Source organism: Salvelinus alpinus, chromosome 4, assembly GCF_045679555.1.
Source record: "Salvelinus alpinus chromosome 4, SLU_Salpinus.1, whole genome shotgun sequence".
NCBI lineage: Eukaryota > Metazoa > Chordata > Actinopteri > Salmoniformes > Salmonidae > Salvelinus > Salvelinus alpinus.
Genome location: NC_092089.1, coordinates 103,067,156 through 103,083,849, shown reverse-complemented (window position 1 = coordinate 103,083,849; position 16,694 = coordinate 103,067,156). Strand labels below are relative to the sequence as shown.

Below are 16,694 nucleotides of genomic sequence, written 5' to 3'. Positions count from 1 at the left end.
ACACACCCTCCATGTTCCTCACACAGTGAGACACACCCTCCATGTTACTCACACAATGAGTAAAAGACTCTCCCTCGTCCATGGGCTCATCCAGGATCTGGTGACCATTGACCTGGAACACACACAGTAAACAACCACGTCAACACAATACAAATCACACATCTACAGAGCTGACACACAACACGATGGGAGCGTTCCAGCAGGTCAATTTGGCCAAGTCAGTGACAACTACAGCTGTTCCCGACAAAAATAAAATCTTAGTCGACCGAAAGTCGCCTGTTCATTCATCAATCGGACATTTTTAAATGAGTATTTTTCCATATATAGACACACCCTATGTGTTTAATAAAATCAACTATATGCATTGAGCTTGTCTGATGCTTAAAGCTTATGGTTTGATGAAATGAGACAAATGCCCCAAGAGGGAGCCAGAGATCTAGATAACCAGAAGAAAACAACCTGTCCCAACTATTCTCCTCCTGCTGGCTTTGGCAGATTCTGCCATTACTCTCCTAAAGTTAACGGTAAAAGGCTACACGAGGAGACTGCAGCCTTTCTCATGTGGAATGCCAATTTATCTTACCATTTCACCAATCTGCGTGCGTGCAAGTTATGGTTTTCATATGTACATTTTTGTGAAAGCTTCATTTAATTGATATCTTCATACCTCAAAATCATTGTCATGTGGTTAATCAAAATTATATATAAATCTAAATGAAAATGATACTCACCAAAAAATTTACTTCTATTGCCATTGGCAATTAAAGTGCATTTGGAAAGTATTCAGACCACTTGACTTTTTATACATTTTGTTATGCGTCAGCCTTATTCTAAAATTGATTAAATACATTTTTTCCTCATCTACATACAATACCCCATAATGACAAAGCAGAAACAGGTGTTTTCAAAAATTTTGCAAAAATAAAAAAACAATGTACGTTAGTATTCAGTCCCTTTGCTATGAGACTCAAAATTGAGCTCAGGTGCATCCTGTTTCCATTGATCATCCTTGAGATGTTTCTACAACTTGATTGGAGTCCACCTGTGGAAAATTCAATTGATTGGACATGATTTGGAAAGGCACACACCTGTCTATATAAAGGTTCCACAGTTGACAGCGCATGTTAGAGGAAAAACCAAGCCATGAGGTCGAAGGAAATGTCCGTAGAGCTCCGAGACAGGATTGTGTCGAGGCACAGATCTGGGGAAGTGTACCAAAAAATGTCTGCAGCATTGAAGGTCCCCAAGAACACAGCGTCCTCCATCATTCTTAATAAATGGAAGAAGTTTGGAACCACCAAGACTCTTCCTAGAGCTGGCTGCCCGGCCAAACTGAGCAATCGGGGGAGAAGGGCCTTGGGTCAGGGAGGTGACCAATAACCCGATGGTCCCTCTGACAGAGCTCTAGAGTACCTCTGTGGAGATGGGAGAACCTCCCAGAATGACAATCATCTCTGCAGCACTCCACCAATCAGGCCTTTATGGTAGACTGGCCAGACGGAAGCCACTCCTCAGTAAAAGGCACATGACAGCCCATTTGGAGTTTGACAAAAGGCACCTAAAGGACTCTCAGACAATTAGAAACAAGATTCTCTGATCTGATGAAACCAAGATTGAACTCTTTGGCCTGAATGCCAAGCGTTACGGCTGGAGGAAAGCTGGGACCATCCCAAAGGTGGCAGCATTATGCTGTGGGGATGTTTATCAGCGGCAGGGACTGGGAGACTAGTCAGGATCGAGGGAAAGATGAACGGAGCAAAGCACAGGGAGACCCTTGATGAAAACCTGTTCCAGAGCACGCAGGACCTCAGACTGAGGCAAAGGTTCACCTTCCAACAGGACAACGACCCTAAGCACAAAGCCAAGAAAACACAGGAGTGGCTACAGGACAAGTCTCTGAATGTCATTGAGTGGCCCAGTCAGAGCCCGGACTTGAACCCGATCAAACATCTCTGGAGAGACCTGAAAATAGCTGTGCAACGGCGCTCCCCATCCAACCTGACAGAGCTTGAGAGGATCTTCAGAGAAGAGAAACTCCCCAAATACAACTGTGCCAAGCTTGTAGCGCCATACCCAAGAAGACTTGAGGCTGTAAACGCTGCCAAAGGTGCTTCAACAAAGTACCGAGTACAGGGTCTGAATACTTATGTTAATGTGATTTATTTTTATATATACACATTTGCACAAATTTCTGAACCTGTTTTTGCTTTTCATGGGGCATTGTGAGTAGATAGATGAGGGGGAAAAACGATTTAAATCAATTTTAGAATAAGGCTGTAACGTAACAAAATGCGAAAAGTTAAAAGGGTCTGAATACTTTCCAAGGGCAATGTAAAATTCACTACCGGTCAACAGTTTTAGAACACCTACACATTCAAAGGTGTTTATTTTTACATTGTAGAATAATAGTTTAGACATCAAAACTATGAAATAACACATATGGAATCATTTAGTAATCAATAAAGTGTTAAACAAATCAAAATATATTTTATATTTGAGAATCTTCAAATTGCCACCCTTTGCCTTGATGACAGCTATGCACCCTCTTGGCATTCTCTCAACCAGCTTCACCTGGAATGTTTTTCCAACAGTCTTGAAGGAGTACCCACATATGCTGAGCACTTGTTGGCTGCTTTTCCTTCACTCTGCGGTCCGACTAATCCCAAACCATCTAAATTTGGTTGAAGTCGGGGGATTGTGGAGGCCAGGTCATCTGATGCGGCACGCCATCACTCTGCTTCTTGGTCAAATGGCCCTTACACAGCCTGAAGGTGTGTTGGGTCATTGTCCTGTTGAAAAACAAATACTAAGCCCAAACCAGATGGGATGGCGTATCGCTGGAAAAAGCTGTGGTAGCCATGTTGGTTAAGTTTGAATTCTAAATAAATCACTGACAGTGTCACCAGCAAAGCACGCTCACACTAAACACCTCCTTCTCCATTCTTTACAGTTGGAAACGCGGAGATTCACCCACACTGCATCTCACAAAGACACGGCGGTTGGAACCGAAAATCTCCAATTTGGACTCCAGACCAAAGAACAAATTTCCACCGGTCTAAAGTCCATTGCTCGTGTTTCTTGGCCCAAGCAAGTCTTATTGGTGTCCTTTAGTGGTGGTTTCTTTGCAGCAATTCGACCATGAAGGCCTGACTCAGAGTCTCCACTCCTCCTGACTCACAGTAGTACCTGCAAATCACCAGTCTCAATGCTGGCCTTCTGGCAGAGTTGCAAAGAAAAAGCCATATCTCAGACTGGCCAAGAAAAATAAAAGATTAAGATGGGCAAAAGAACACAGACACTGGACAGAGGAACTCTGCCTAGGAGGCCAGCATCCCGGAGTTGCCTCTTCACTGTTGATGTTGAGACTGGTGTTTTGCGGGTACTATTTAATGAAGCTGCCAGTTGAGGACTTGTGAGGCGCCTGTTTCTCAAACTAGACACTCTAATGTACTTGTCCTCTTGTTCAGTTGTGCACCGGGGCCTCCCACTCTTTCTATTCCGGTTAGAGCCAGTTTGCACTGTTCTGTGAAGGGAGTAGTACACAGCGTTGTATGAGTTCTTCAGTTTCTTGGCAATTTCTCGCATGGAAGAGCCTTCATTTCTCAGAACAAGAATAGACTGGCGAGTTCTTTGTTTCTGGCCATTTTGAGCCTGTAAACGAACCCACAAATGCTGATGCTCCAGATACTCAACTAGTCTAAAGAAGGCCAGTTTTATTGCTTCTTTAAATCAGAACAACAGTTTCCAGCTGTGCTAACATAATTGCAAAAGGGTTTTCTAATGATCAATTAGCCTTGTACAATGATCAACTTGGATTAGCGAACACAACGTGCCATTGGAACACAGGAGTGATGGTTGCTGATAATGGGCATCTGTACGCCTATGTAGATATTCCATTAATTTTTTATTTTTTTTTAATATAAAAAAAATTGACCTTTTCCAGCTACAATAGACATTTACAACATTAACAATTTCTACACTGTATTTCTGATCAATTTCATGTTATTTTAATGGACAAAAAATGTGCTTTTCTTATTTATATTTGAGACTCCGTGTACACGGAGCATATACATGGTCTACATAGCCACTGCATGAACTTTACAAAAACCATGTGATCAAAGTTCATGCAGTTTTTTTATGAAGCCGCCTCAAGTTGCTGCAGTTACTTTTTTTTTTTTTCAAACAATGGCAACACTTCCATGTTACACGGAGCCTTGATGTAGGTAAACCACAACAGTGTCCGACTTGCTGCTGTCCCAGATGCACCTCCCCTGACTTCACACGCCGACGTTCGTCTACAATTAGTCTTACTGCTCCAGCACAGCCAATGACTGCAGCTATGACCCTGTTATTATGATGTCAGATCAACATTCAAACCCCCTAGAGTCGACTGACGCACCTGTGCATAACAAAACAATCCTCATAAACAATCTGTCAGTTTAAGTTAGGGATATGTTTTTTCTGCATTGGATGAGTCTCAAGACATATAGGCATCTGACAATGTCTCACTTCCGTAACTGGGCTGAAAGATGGCAGAGCTAGAGCTGTGTTTGTCAGACCAGGAGACATCCCGAATATCTTCTCACAAAAACATCTGTAGCGTCCGAAACTATTAGGACCACTCTACGGAAAGGGGAGACTCTCACGAACATGATGTGTTCTCCGTTTTGCGCTGCGATCCCCACAAGTGTCAGGAGACTTCTCTGAATTCAGTACCGTCGATGTGCCAACTTCTGTTTGGGCTACAAACAAGTGTCACAGGACTCCTCTGAAGGTAACCGGTACCAGTTTTTAAAAAACAAATGGAATTATAAGGGTAGTATTGGGGTGAAATGTGTAAAAAATATTGATCCTTCAAAACCTTGTATCTCCTTAGTTATTTTCTGACTGTCCTTTTTGCCATTTCTGAATGTGTTATTCAATGCGTTTCTATGGGGTTTAGTAGAAAAGGTGAAAATCAATATTTGATCAAATCATTTTGGGATTTTTTTTTATACCTAAAAAGGGTCCTAAAATTCAAAATCAAATAACTAAATGATCCATAGTATGACTATCTTAAAACAATTCCATACGTCAGCTCAGCTCCCCTTCTCCAAGGTTTTAGACTGTAAAGAATGAACACTGTCTCAGTCTTCACAGCTATACATCTGGAAGAATGAGCAGTGTTTCCTGGAAGTACATGCTTTGGCAGAAGGAGCTCTATGTTGCTGTCCTCTGGTACATTGTAATGCCTCGATTCCATCTGAAATACACAGTCAATTATTGAAAACTTAATCAACTTTCCCTCCCAAATTGGAAAACTTAGTTGTGGTATTGTGTAAAAAGATATGACTTCACAATTTAAATGGCTGAAAATGTATAAATTGAAATTATTGTTAGTTGTTTTGGATATTGTCAAGATCTAGGTCTATACCTTCAGGACTAATTTAGAAGAGAACATTAAACCTCTTAACATTGATCCTGTCTACTCTGGAGAACAGTATTATTTCCGGGCAGCCGAGCGGAAATGGAGGAAAACTCGCCTCCCCGCGGACCTGGCATCCTTTCACTCCCTCCTCTCTACATTCTCCTCTTCTGTCTCTGCTGCTAAAGCCAATTTCTACCACTCTAAATTCCAAGCATCTGCCTCTAACCCTAGGAAGCTCTTTGCCACCTTCTCCTCCCTCCTGAATCCTCCTCCCCCTCCTCCCCCCTCCTCCCTCTCTGCTGATGACTTCGTCAACCATTTTGAAAAGAAGGTCGACGACATCCGATCCTCGTTTGCTAAGTCAAACGACACCGCTGGTTCTGCTCACACTGCCCTACCCTGTGCTTTGACCTCTTTCTCCCCTCTCTCTCCAGATGAAATCTCGCGTCTTGTGACGGCCGGCCGCCCAACAACCTGCCCGCTTGACCCTATCCCCTCCTCTCTTCTCCAGACCATTTCTGGAGACCTTCTCCCTTACCTCACCTCGCTCATCAACTCATCCTTGACCGCTGGCTACGTCCCTTCCGTCTTCAAGAGAGCGAGAGTTGCACCCCTTCTGAAAAAACCTACACTCGATCCCTCCGATGTCAACAACTACAGACCAGTATCCCTTCTTTCTTTTCTCTCCAAAACTCTTGAACGTGCCGTCCTTGGCCAGCTCTCCTGCTATCTCTCTCAGAATGACCTTCTTGATCCAAATCAGTCAGGTATCAAGACTAGTCATTCAACTGAGACTGCTCTTCTCTGTGTCACGGAGGCGCTCCGCACTGCTAAAGCTAACTCTCTCTCCTCTGCTCTCATCCTTCTAGACCTATCGGCTGCCTTTGATACTGTGAACCATCAGATCCTCCTCTCCACCCTCTCCGAGCTGGGCATCTCCGGCGCGGCCCACGCTTGGATTGCGTCCTACCTGACAGGTCGCTCCTACCAGGTGGCGTGGCGAGAATCTGTCTCCGCACCACGTGCTCTCACCACTGGTGTCCCCCAGGGCTCTGTTCTAGGCCCTCTCCTATTCTCGCTATACACCAAGTCACTTGGCTCTGTCATATCCTCACATGGTCTCTCCTATCATTGCTATGCAGACGACACACAATTAATCTTCTCCTTTCCCCCCTCTGATAACCAGGTGGTGAATCGCATCTCTGCATGTCTGGCAGACATATCAGTGTGGATGACGGATCACCACCTCAAGCTGAACCTCGGCAAGACGGAGCTGCTCTTCCTCCCGGGGAAGGACTGCCCGTTCCATGATCTCGCCATCACGGTTGACAACTCCATTGTGTCCTCCTCCCAGAGTGCTAAGAACCTTGGCGTGATCCTGGACAACACCCTGTCGTTCTCAACTAACATCAAGGCGGTGACCCGTTCCTGTAGGTTCATGCTCTACAACATTCGCAGAGTACGACCCTGCCTCACGCAGGAAGCGGCGCAGGTCCTAATCCAGGCACTTGTCATCTCCCGTCTGGATTACTGCAACTCGCTGTTGGCTGGGCTCCCTGCCTGTGCCATTAAACCCCTACAACTCATCCAGAACGCCGCAGCCCGTCTGGTGTTCAACTTTCCCAAGTTCTCTCACGTCACCCCGCTCCTCCGCTCTCTCCACTGGCTTCCAGTTGAAGCTCGCATCCGCTACAAGACCATGGTGCTTGCCTACGGAGCTGTGAGGGGAACGGCACCTCCGTACCTTCATGCTCTGATCAGGCCCTACACCCAAACAAGGGCACTGCGTTCATCCACCTCTGGCCTGCTCGCCTCCCTACCTCTGAGGAAGTACAGTTCCCGCTCAGCCCAGTCAAAACTGTTCGCTGCTCTGGCACCCCAATGGTGGAACAAACTCCCTCACGACGCCAGGTCAGCGGAGTCAATCACCACCTTCCGGAGACACCTGAAACCCCACCTCTTTAAGGAATACCTAGGATAGGATAAAGTAATCCTTCTAACCCCCCCCCCCCCTTAAAAGAGTTAGATGCACTATTGTAAAGTGGTTGTTCCACTGGATATCATAAGGTGAATGCACCAATTTGTAAGTCGCTCTGGATAAGAGCGTCTGCTAAATGACTTAAATGTAAATGTAAATATGCATTTTATTATTTAAAAAGCCCACAATCTCGAAAAATACGACTCTACCGGAAACTCAAGACACTACTATCCTTTAAATACACCAGCCTCTACCAGATACACCGGCATCTACTATCCTTTAAATACACCAGCCTCTACCAGGTACACTAGCCTCTACCAGGTACACCAGCCTCTACCAGGTACACCAGCCTCTACCAGGTACACCGGCATCTACTATCCTTTAAATACACCAGCCTCTACCAGGTACACTAGCCTCTACCAGGTACACCAGCCTCTACCAGGTACACCAGCCTCTACCAGATACACCGGCATCTACTATCCTTTACCAGGTACACTAGCCTCTACCAGGTACACCAGCCTCTACCAGGTACACCAGCCTCTACCAGGTACACCAGCCTCTACCAGGTACACCGGCATCTACTATCCTTTACCAGGTACACTAGCCTCTACCAGGTACACTAGCCTCTACCAGATACACTAGCCTCTACCAGATACACTAGATACACTAGCCTCTACCAGATACACTAGCCTCTACCAGATACACTAGCCTCTACCAGGTACACCAGCCTCTACTATACTCTACCAGGTACACCAGCCTCTACCAGGTATACCGGCATCTACCAGATACACTGGCATCTACTATCCTCTACCAGGTACACTAGCCTCTACCAGGTACACTAGCCTCTACCAGGTACACTAGCCTCTACCAGGTACACCAGCCTCTACCAGGTACACCAGCCTCTACCAGGTACACCGGCATCTACTATCCTCTACCAGGTACACTAGCCTCTACCAGGTACACTAGCCTCTACCAGGTACACCAGCCTCTACCAGGTACACCAGCCTCTACCAGGTACACTACCAGGTACACCGGCCTCTACCAGGTACACCGGCATCTACCAGGTACACCGGCATCTACTATCCTTTACCAGGTACACCAGCCTCTACCAGGTACACCAGCCTCTACCAGGTACACCAGCCTCTACCAGGTACACCAGCCTCTACCAGGTACACCAGCCTCTACCAGGTACACTAGCCTCTACCAGGTACACCAGCCTCTACCAGGTACACCAGCCTCTACTATACTCTACCAGGTACACTATCCTTTACCAGGTACACTAGCCTCTACCAGGTACACCAGCCTCTACCAGGTACACTAGCCTCTACCAGGTACACTAGCCTCTACCAGGTACACTAGCCTCTACTATCCTTTACCAGGTACACTAGCCTCTACCAGGTACACCAGCCTCTACCAGGTACACCAGCCTCTACCAGGTACACCAGCCTCTACCAGGTACACCAGCCTCTACCAGGTACACCAGCCTCTACTATTCTCTACCAGATACACCAGCCTCCACCAGATACACCAGCCTCTACCAGATACACCAGCCTCTACCAGATACACCAGCCTCTACTATCCTCTACCAGATACACCAGTCTCTACTATGCTCTACTCACTTCTCTTTCTCTCATCTCCCTCCTTGAACCAAATAATCATGATATAGTCCTAGTTCTGTTAAATAAGCATATTTAGCATTTTACACCTCATTGTGAAGGTTTATGGGGAACTGTCTACCCACAAGACAACGGCTATCATTAGCATCGCTACCTGAATACATACATACAGACTGACAGACAGGGGTAATATTGCTGAAAATTCATTGGCAGATATTGTGTTGCATTTGTCTTTTTAAGCCAATAGTTGCTAACCAGGGTTGGAATAATGTAATGTGGCTGACTCTGACAACCCTAACCCTATCACTCAGCCTGAACCTCTGACAACCCTAACCCTTTCACTCAGCCTGAGTCTCTGACAACCCTAACCCTTTCACTCAGCCTGAGTCTCTGACAACCCTAACCCTTTCACTCAGCCTGACTCTCTGACAACCCTAACCCTTAACTCAGCCTGACTCTCTGACAACCCTAACCCTTTCACCCAGCCTGAGTCTCTGACAACCCTAACCCTTTCACTCAGCCTGAGTCTCTGACAACCCTAACCCTTTCACTCAGCCTGACAACCCTAACCCTTTCACCCAGCCTGAGTCTCTGACAACCCTAACCCTTTCACTCAGCCTGAGTCTCTGACAACCCTAACCCTTTCACTCAGCCTGACAACCCTAACCCTTTCACTCAGCCTGACCCTCTGACAACCCTAACCCTTTCACTCAGCCTGACAACCCTAACCCTTTCACTCAGCCTGACAACCCTAACCCTTTCACTCAGCCTGACAACCCTAACCCTTTCACTCAGCCTGACCCTCTGACAACATTTACATTTACATTTAAGTCATTTAGCAGACGCTCTTATCCAGAGCGACCCTTTCACTCAGCCTGACAACCCTAACCCTTTCACCCAGCCTAACCCTTTCACTCAGCCTGACAACCCTAACCCTTTCACTCAGCCTGACAACCCTAACCCTTTCACTCAGCCTGACAACCCTAACCCTTTCACTCAGCCTGACAACCCTAACCCTTTCACCCAGCCTGACAACCCTAACCCTTTCACCCAGCCTGACAACCCTAACCCTTTCACCCAGCCTGACAACCCTAACCCTTTCACTCAGCCTGACAACCCTAACCCTTTCACCCAGCCTGACAACCCTAACCCTTTCACCCAGCCTGACAACCCTAACCCTTTCACTCAGCCTGACAACCCTAACCCTTTCACTCAGCCTGACAACCCTAACCCTTTCACTCAGCCTGACAACCCTAACCCTTTCACTCAGCCTGACAACCCTAACCCTTTCACCCAGCCTGACAACCCTAACCCTTTCACTCAGCCTGACAACCCTAACCCTTTCACTCAGCCTGACAACCCTAACCCTTTCACTCAGCCTGACAACCCTAACCCTTTCACTCAGCCTGACAACCCTAACCCTTTCACTCAGCCTGACTCTCTGACAACCCTAACCCTTTCACTCAGCCTGACCCTCTGAAACCAATAGAGACTGGCGCTCAACATACACCACACACAAACCAGCCACGCAATCTGTAGATCAATACAAACAGGCAGGTAGGCAGGTAGGTAAGCAGGCAGACAGAGACAGGCGGAGACAAAAACAATATGTAGATCCATACAGACGGACAAGATATTCCCAGAAAAACAACTAGAGCTGGATTCCTGCTGCCTGGTCGGCACATCAAAACGCAACACAGCTTTTCAGACATGACCAGTCCTAATCTATTGCAGAGTTACTGTGTAGCTAAACCCTTGATCAAGACTTTGTTCTATTACATTACACCTAAGAGTCTTCAGTAGGGGGAGTTTTGTTAAGTGCCCCGACGCTTGATCTGAACATTAACATGCATCACGTGGTATGGTACTGGAAGCATATCATGTATATTTCATATCACCATATATATATAAAGAAAATGTCATATATATATGAAGATTCCATATATATATGAAGAAAATGTCAAAAGTAAAACATTTTTGTTGCATTTTAGCTAACTCTACCCGTCACCTCATTCTCATAACAAGTCAAATCTGACGTTAATTTGACAAAATCTGACTCCCTTGTAGCCATGATGACCGCCAACCAGCTAGTTATCCAACTCTGTCTCTGAATGTTGACGTGTGACCAGTGACTGCTAACAGCTACAATGCTAACTAGTAGCTAGCTGTGTAGCTGTTGCTCCAACGTAAACAATAGCGCATTACAGTTTAATGTCTGGTCAACAGTCCCCAGCACGTCAAAACACGCGGATGGTTTACCTAGCAAAAAAAGCGATTTAGTTACAGACTGACTTTATAGCTAACGTAGTGACAGAGCGCCAGCTGTCGGATATTTGTAGCGTTACTAACGTTACTAGTTAGCCTGCTAAATAAACGAACAAAACATCAGCTAGCTAACATCCGCTCGAGCGCCGAAGGAACTGATGAAAACAAAACGTTTCAACCGTTTCAACAGCTTGGTAAACAAAGGTGTAAACGACCCAATATGAACCCGATACATTTCATCAAGGACAACAACAGTTGCTGCCTCAAAATAAACACAGTTCGCATAAATAATCTGGAACAAGCAGATAGCTAGCCAGCTAGTTTAGCAACACCGCTAGCATTAGCCTAGCTAGCTGCTCCTTTAGCATGCATGTTGTCTCACCATTATATAGTTTCAGTCGCATTTTCATACATTGCTGGGACATAAAAAGCATAACATCCCATGCAGAAGCTGTAATAGTGAACTAACCTCACTACTAACGCTGGTCACCTCCATTTTGTCCCAGGGTTCGTGCGGCTGGGAGAACGGCATCGTAGTCGGAGATAGACCGCCGCTCCAAGCCGAATCCCCCCCGCTGATAACCCACTGGAGATTCTGCCTTCACGGTCGGGCACGAGACAGATCTGGGTCACCGGCGCCTACTGCCCGGGGAAGATCAGACACCGGGGTCGGGACAGTTGGTTTGACAGGACCATATGGCAACCGATCTTACGTTCTTCTCCCATAGATGAATATGGGCGTCTCTATCCTCAGCATCAATGCTCTGAGAGGCCATTGACGTAGCTCTGACGCAATTCAGTTAAGGATTTCCCCCATAATAGGCAAACAAACAAAGCAGGGAGAGCAGAGGGAAAGAGGAAAGAAGAGAAGTGCAGAGGGGGAGGGGAAAGGAGAGAGGGGCAGAGCAGGGGGGAGAGAAAAGGAGAGGAAAGGAGAGGGGGAGAAAAAAGGAGAGAGGGAGAGGAAAGGAAAGGAGAGGAAAGAAGAGCAGAGGATGATGAGAGTAGAGGGGAGAGGAAAGGAGAACAGAATTAGGGGGACAGCAGAGGGGGGGAGGAAAGGAGAAGAGGAGGAGAGCAGAAGAAGGGGAGAGGAAAGAAGAAGAGGAGAGGGGGAGAGCAGAGGGGGAGAGGAAAGGAGAAGAGGAGGAGAGCAGAAGAGGGGGAGAGGAAAGGAGAAGAGGAGGAGAGCAGAAGAGGGGGAGAGCAGAGAGGAAGAGGAGGAGGAGGAGAGCAGAGAGGAAGAGGAGGAGAGCAGAGGGGAGGAGGAGGAGGAGAGCAGAAGAGGGGAAAGGAGAGGCGAGGGAGAAGAGGAGGAGGAGAGGAAGAGAGGTAAGGAGAGGCAAGGGAGAAGGCCGCGGGGGCATCATACTATGTTGCTAGACATTAGAGCAGTCAAGATTAGAAATGGCAGTGTGTAACAATGATGGCTACAAGGCTCTTTGATGGATCGTAGTTACAATGTAATTCCACCAATCACATCCATATCTATTACAGTACCTACTGTGTCTCTCTATTCAGTTTCAGAACAGGACAACAAGAACAAACCATGAAATCGTGCTTGATGTACAAACTTCATTGTAAATACCAAAAGGAGAACTTTGTACTATAGTAAAGGGCCAGGTCTAGGCCTACTAGTGTTAGTATAGTAAAGGGCCAGGTCTAGGCCTACTAATGTTAGAATAGTAAAGGGCCAGGTCTAGGCCTACTAGTGTTAATATAGTAAAGGGCCAGGTCTAGGCCTACTAGTGTTAGTATAGTAAAGGGCCAGGTATAGGCCTACTAGTGTTAGAATAGTAAAGGGCCAGGTCTAGGCCTACTAGTGTTAGTATAGTAAAGGGCCAGGTCTAGACCTACTAGTGTTAGTATAGTAAAGGGCCAGGTCTAGGCCTACTAGTGTTAGAATAGTAAAGGGCCAGGTCTAGGCCTACTAGTGTTAGAATAGCAAAGGGCCAGGTCTAGGCCTACTAGTGTTAGTATAGTAAAGGGCCAGGTCTAGGCCTACTAGTGTTAGAATAGTAAAGGGCCAGGTCTAGGCCTACTAGTGTTAGTATAGTAAAGGGCCAGGTCTAGGCCTACTAGTGTTAGTATAGTAAAGGGCCAGGTCTAGGCCTACTAGTGTTAGTATAGTAAAGGGCCAGGTCTAGGCCTACTAGTGTTAGTATAGTAAAGGGCCAGGTCTAGGCCTACTAGTGTTAGTATAGTAAAGGGCCAGGTCTAGGCCTACTAGTGTTAGAATAGTAAAGGGCCAGGTCTAGGCCTACTAGTGTTAGTATAGTAAAGGGCCAGGTCTAGGCCTACTAGTGTTAGGATAGTAAAGGGCCAGGTCTAGGCCTACTAGTGTTAGTATAGTAAAGGGCCAGGTCTAGGCCTACTAGTGTTAGAATAGTAAAGGGCCAGGTCTAGGCCTACTAGTGTTAGTATAGTAAAGGGCCAGGTCTAGGCCTACTAGTGTTAGTATAGTAAAGGGCCAGGTCTAGGCCTACTAGTGTTAGTATAGTAAAGGGCCAGGTCTAGGCCTACTAGTGTTAGTATAGTAAAGGGCCAGGTCTAGGCCTACTAGTGTTAGTATAGTAAAGGGCCAGGTCTAGGCCTACTAGTGTTAGTATAGTAAAGGGCCAGGTCTAGGCCTACTAGTGTTAGTATAGTAAAGGGCCAGGTCTAGGCCTACTAGTGTTAGTATAGTAAAGGGCCAGGTCTAGGCCTACTAGTGTTAGTATAGTAAAGGGCCAGGTCTAGACCTACTAGTGTTAGTATAGTAAAGGGCCAGGTCTAGGCCTACTAGTGTTAGTATAGTAAAGGGCCAGGTCTAGGCCTACTAGTGTTAGTATAGTAAAGGGCCAGGTCTAGGCCTACTAGTGTTAGAATAGTAAAGGGCCAGGTCTAGGCCTACTAGTGTTAGTATAGTAAAGGGCCAGGTCTAGGCCTACTAGTGTTAGTATAGTAAAGGGCCAGGTCTAGGCCTACTAGTGTTAGTATAGTAAAGGGCCAGGTCTAGGCCTACTAGTGTTAGTATAGTAAAGGGCCAGGTCTAGACCTACTAGTGTTAGTATAGTAAAGGGCCAGGTCTAGGCCTACTAGTGTTAGAATAGTAAAGGGCCAGGTCTAGGCCTACTAGTGTTAGTATAGTAAAGGGCCAGGTCTAGGCCTACTAGTGTTAGTATAGTAAAGGGCCAGGTCTAGGCCTACTAGTGTTAGTATAGTAAAGGGCCAGGTCTAGGCCTACTAGTGTTAGAATAGTAAAGGGCCAGGTCTAGGCCTACTAGTGTTAGTATAGTAAAGGGCCAGGTCTAGGCCTACTAGTGTTAGTATAGTAAAGGGCCAGGTCTAGGCCTACTAGTGTTAGTATAGTAAAGGGCCAGGTCTAGGCCTACTTGTGTTAGTATAGTAAAGGGCCAGGTCTAGGCCTACTAGTGTTAGTATAGTAAAGGGCCAGGTCTAGGCCTACTAGTGTTAGTATAGTAAAGGGCCAGGTCTAGGCCTACTAGTGTTAGTATAGTAAAGGGCCAGGTCTAGGCCTACTAGTGTTAGTATAGTAAAGGGCCAGGTCTAGGCCTACTAGTGTTAGTATAGTAAAGGGCCAGGTCTAGGCCTACTAGTGTTAGTATAGTAAAGGGCCAGGTCTAGGCCTACTAGTGTTAGAATAGTAAAGGGCCAGGTCTAGGCCTACTAGTGTTAGTATAGTAAAGGGCCAGGTCTAGGCCTACTAGTGTTAGTATAGTAAAGGGCCAGGTCTAGGCCTACTAGTGTTAGTATAGTAAAGGGCCAGGTCTAGGCCTACTAGTGTTAGTATAGTAAAGGGCCAGGTCTAGGCCTACTAGTGTTAGTATAGTAAAGGGCCAGGTCTAGGCCTACTAGTGTTAGTATAGTAAAGGGCCAGGTCTAGGCCTACTAGTGTTAGTATAGTAAAGGGCCAGGTCTAGGCCTACTAGTGTTAGTATAGTAAAGGGCCAGGTCTAGGCCTACTAGTGTTAGTATAGTAAAGGGCCAGGTCTAGGCCTACTAGTGTTAGTATAGTAAAGGGCCAGGTCTAGGCCTACTAGTGTTAGTATAGTAAAGGGCCAGGTCTAGGCCTACTAGTGTTAGTATAGTAAAGGGCCAGGTCTAGGCCTACTAGTGTTAGTATAGTAAAGGGCCAGGTCTAGGCCTACTAGTGTTAGAATAGTAAAGGGCCAGGTCTAGGCCTACTAGTGTTAGTATAGTAAAGGGCCAGGTCTAGGCCTACTAGTGTTAGTATAGTAAAGGGCCAGGTCTAGGCCTACTAGTGTTAGAATAGTAAAGGGCCAGGTCTAGGCCTACTAGTGTTAGTATAGTAAAGGGCCAGGTCTAGGCCTACTAGTGTTAGAATAGTAAAGGGCCAGGTCTAGGCCTACTAGTGTTAGTATAGTAAAGGGCCAGGTCTAGGCCTACTAGTGTTAGTATAGTAAAGGGCCAGGTCTAGGCCTACTAGTGTTAGTATAGTAAAGGGCCAGGTCTAGGCCTACTTGTGTTAGTATAGTAAAGGGCCAGGTCTAGGCCTACTAGTGTTAGTATAGTAAAGGGCCAGGTCTAGGCCTACTAGTGTTAGTATAGTAAAGGGCCAGGTCTAGTCCTACTAGTGTTAGTATAGTAAAGGGCCAGGTCTAGGCCTACTAGTGTTAGTATAGTAAAGGGCCAGGTCTAGGCCTACTAGTGTTAGTATAGTAAAGGGCCAGGTCTAGGCCTACTAGTGTTAGAATAGTAAAGGGCCAGGTCTAGGCCTACTAGTGTTAGTATAGTAAAGGGCCAGGTCTAGGCCTACTAGTGTTAGTATAGTAAAGGGCCAGGTCTAGGCCTACTAGTGTTAGTATAGTAAAGGGCCAGGTCTAGGCCTACTAGTGTTAGTATAGTAAAGGGCCAGGTCTAGGCCTACTAGTGTTAGTATAGTAAAGGGCCAGGTCTAGGCCTACTAGTGTTAGTATAGTAAAGGGCCAGGTCTAGGCCTACTAGTGTTAGTATAGTAAAGGGCCAGGTCTAGGCCTACTAGTGTTAGTATAGTAAAGGGCCAGGTCTAGGCCTACTAGTGTTAGTATAGTAAAGGGCCAGGTCTAGGCCTACTAGTGTTAGTATAGTAAAGGGCCAGGTCTAGGCCTACTAGTGTTAGTATAGTAAAGGGCCAGGTCTAGGCCTACTAGTGTTAGTATAGTAAAGGGCCAGGTCTAGGCCTACTAGTGTTAGTATAGTAAAGGGCCAGGTCTAGGCCTACTAGTGTTAGTATAGTAAAGGGCCAGGTCTAGGCCTACTAGTGTTAGTATAGTAAAGGGCCAGGTCTAGGCCTACTAGTGTTAGAATAGTAAAGGGCCAGGTCTAGGCCTACTAGTGTTAGTATAGTAAAGGGCCAGGTCTAGGCCTACTAGTGTTAGAATAGTAAAGGGCCAGGTCTAGGCCTACTAGTGTTAGTATAGTAAAG

The 16,694-nt window shown here is 46.3% G+C and overlaps 1 protein-coding gene across 3 annotated transcripts in view; it reads right to left on the bottom strand.

Annotated features, from left to right (window-relative positions):
- rps6kal (ribosomal protein S6 kinase a, like) overlaps positions 1–12,123 on the bottom strand; it is a 125,827-nt gene extending 113,704 nt beyond the window's left edge. The window contains exons 1-2 of one of the 3 annotated variants that reach the window (XM_071399847.1): positions 11,736–12,123; positions 53–112 (exon numbers count right to left, since the gene is read on the bottom strand). In XM_071399847.1, the coding sequence (XP_071255948.1) occupies positions 53–112; positions 11,736–11,798 (123 nt within the window). In that variant the 5' untranslated portion in view covers positions 11,799–12,123. The remainder of the gene's footprint in view (positions 1–52; positions 113–11,735) is intronic. The other 2 variants (XM_071399844.1, XM_071399846.1) reach the window with 2 other exon arrangements.
- Positions 12,124–16,694: the final 4,571 nt, after the last annotated feature.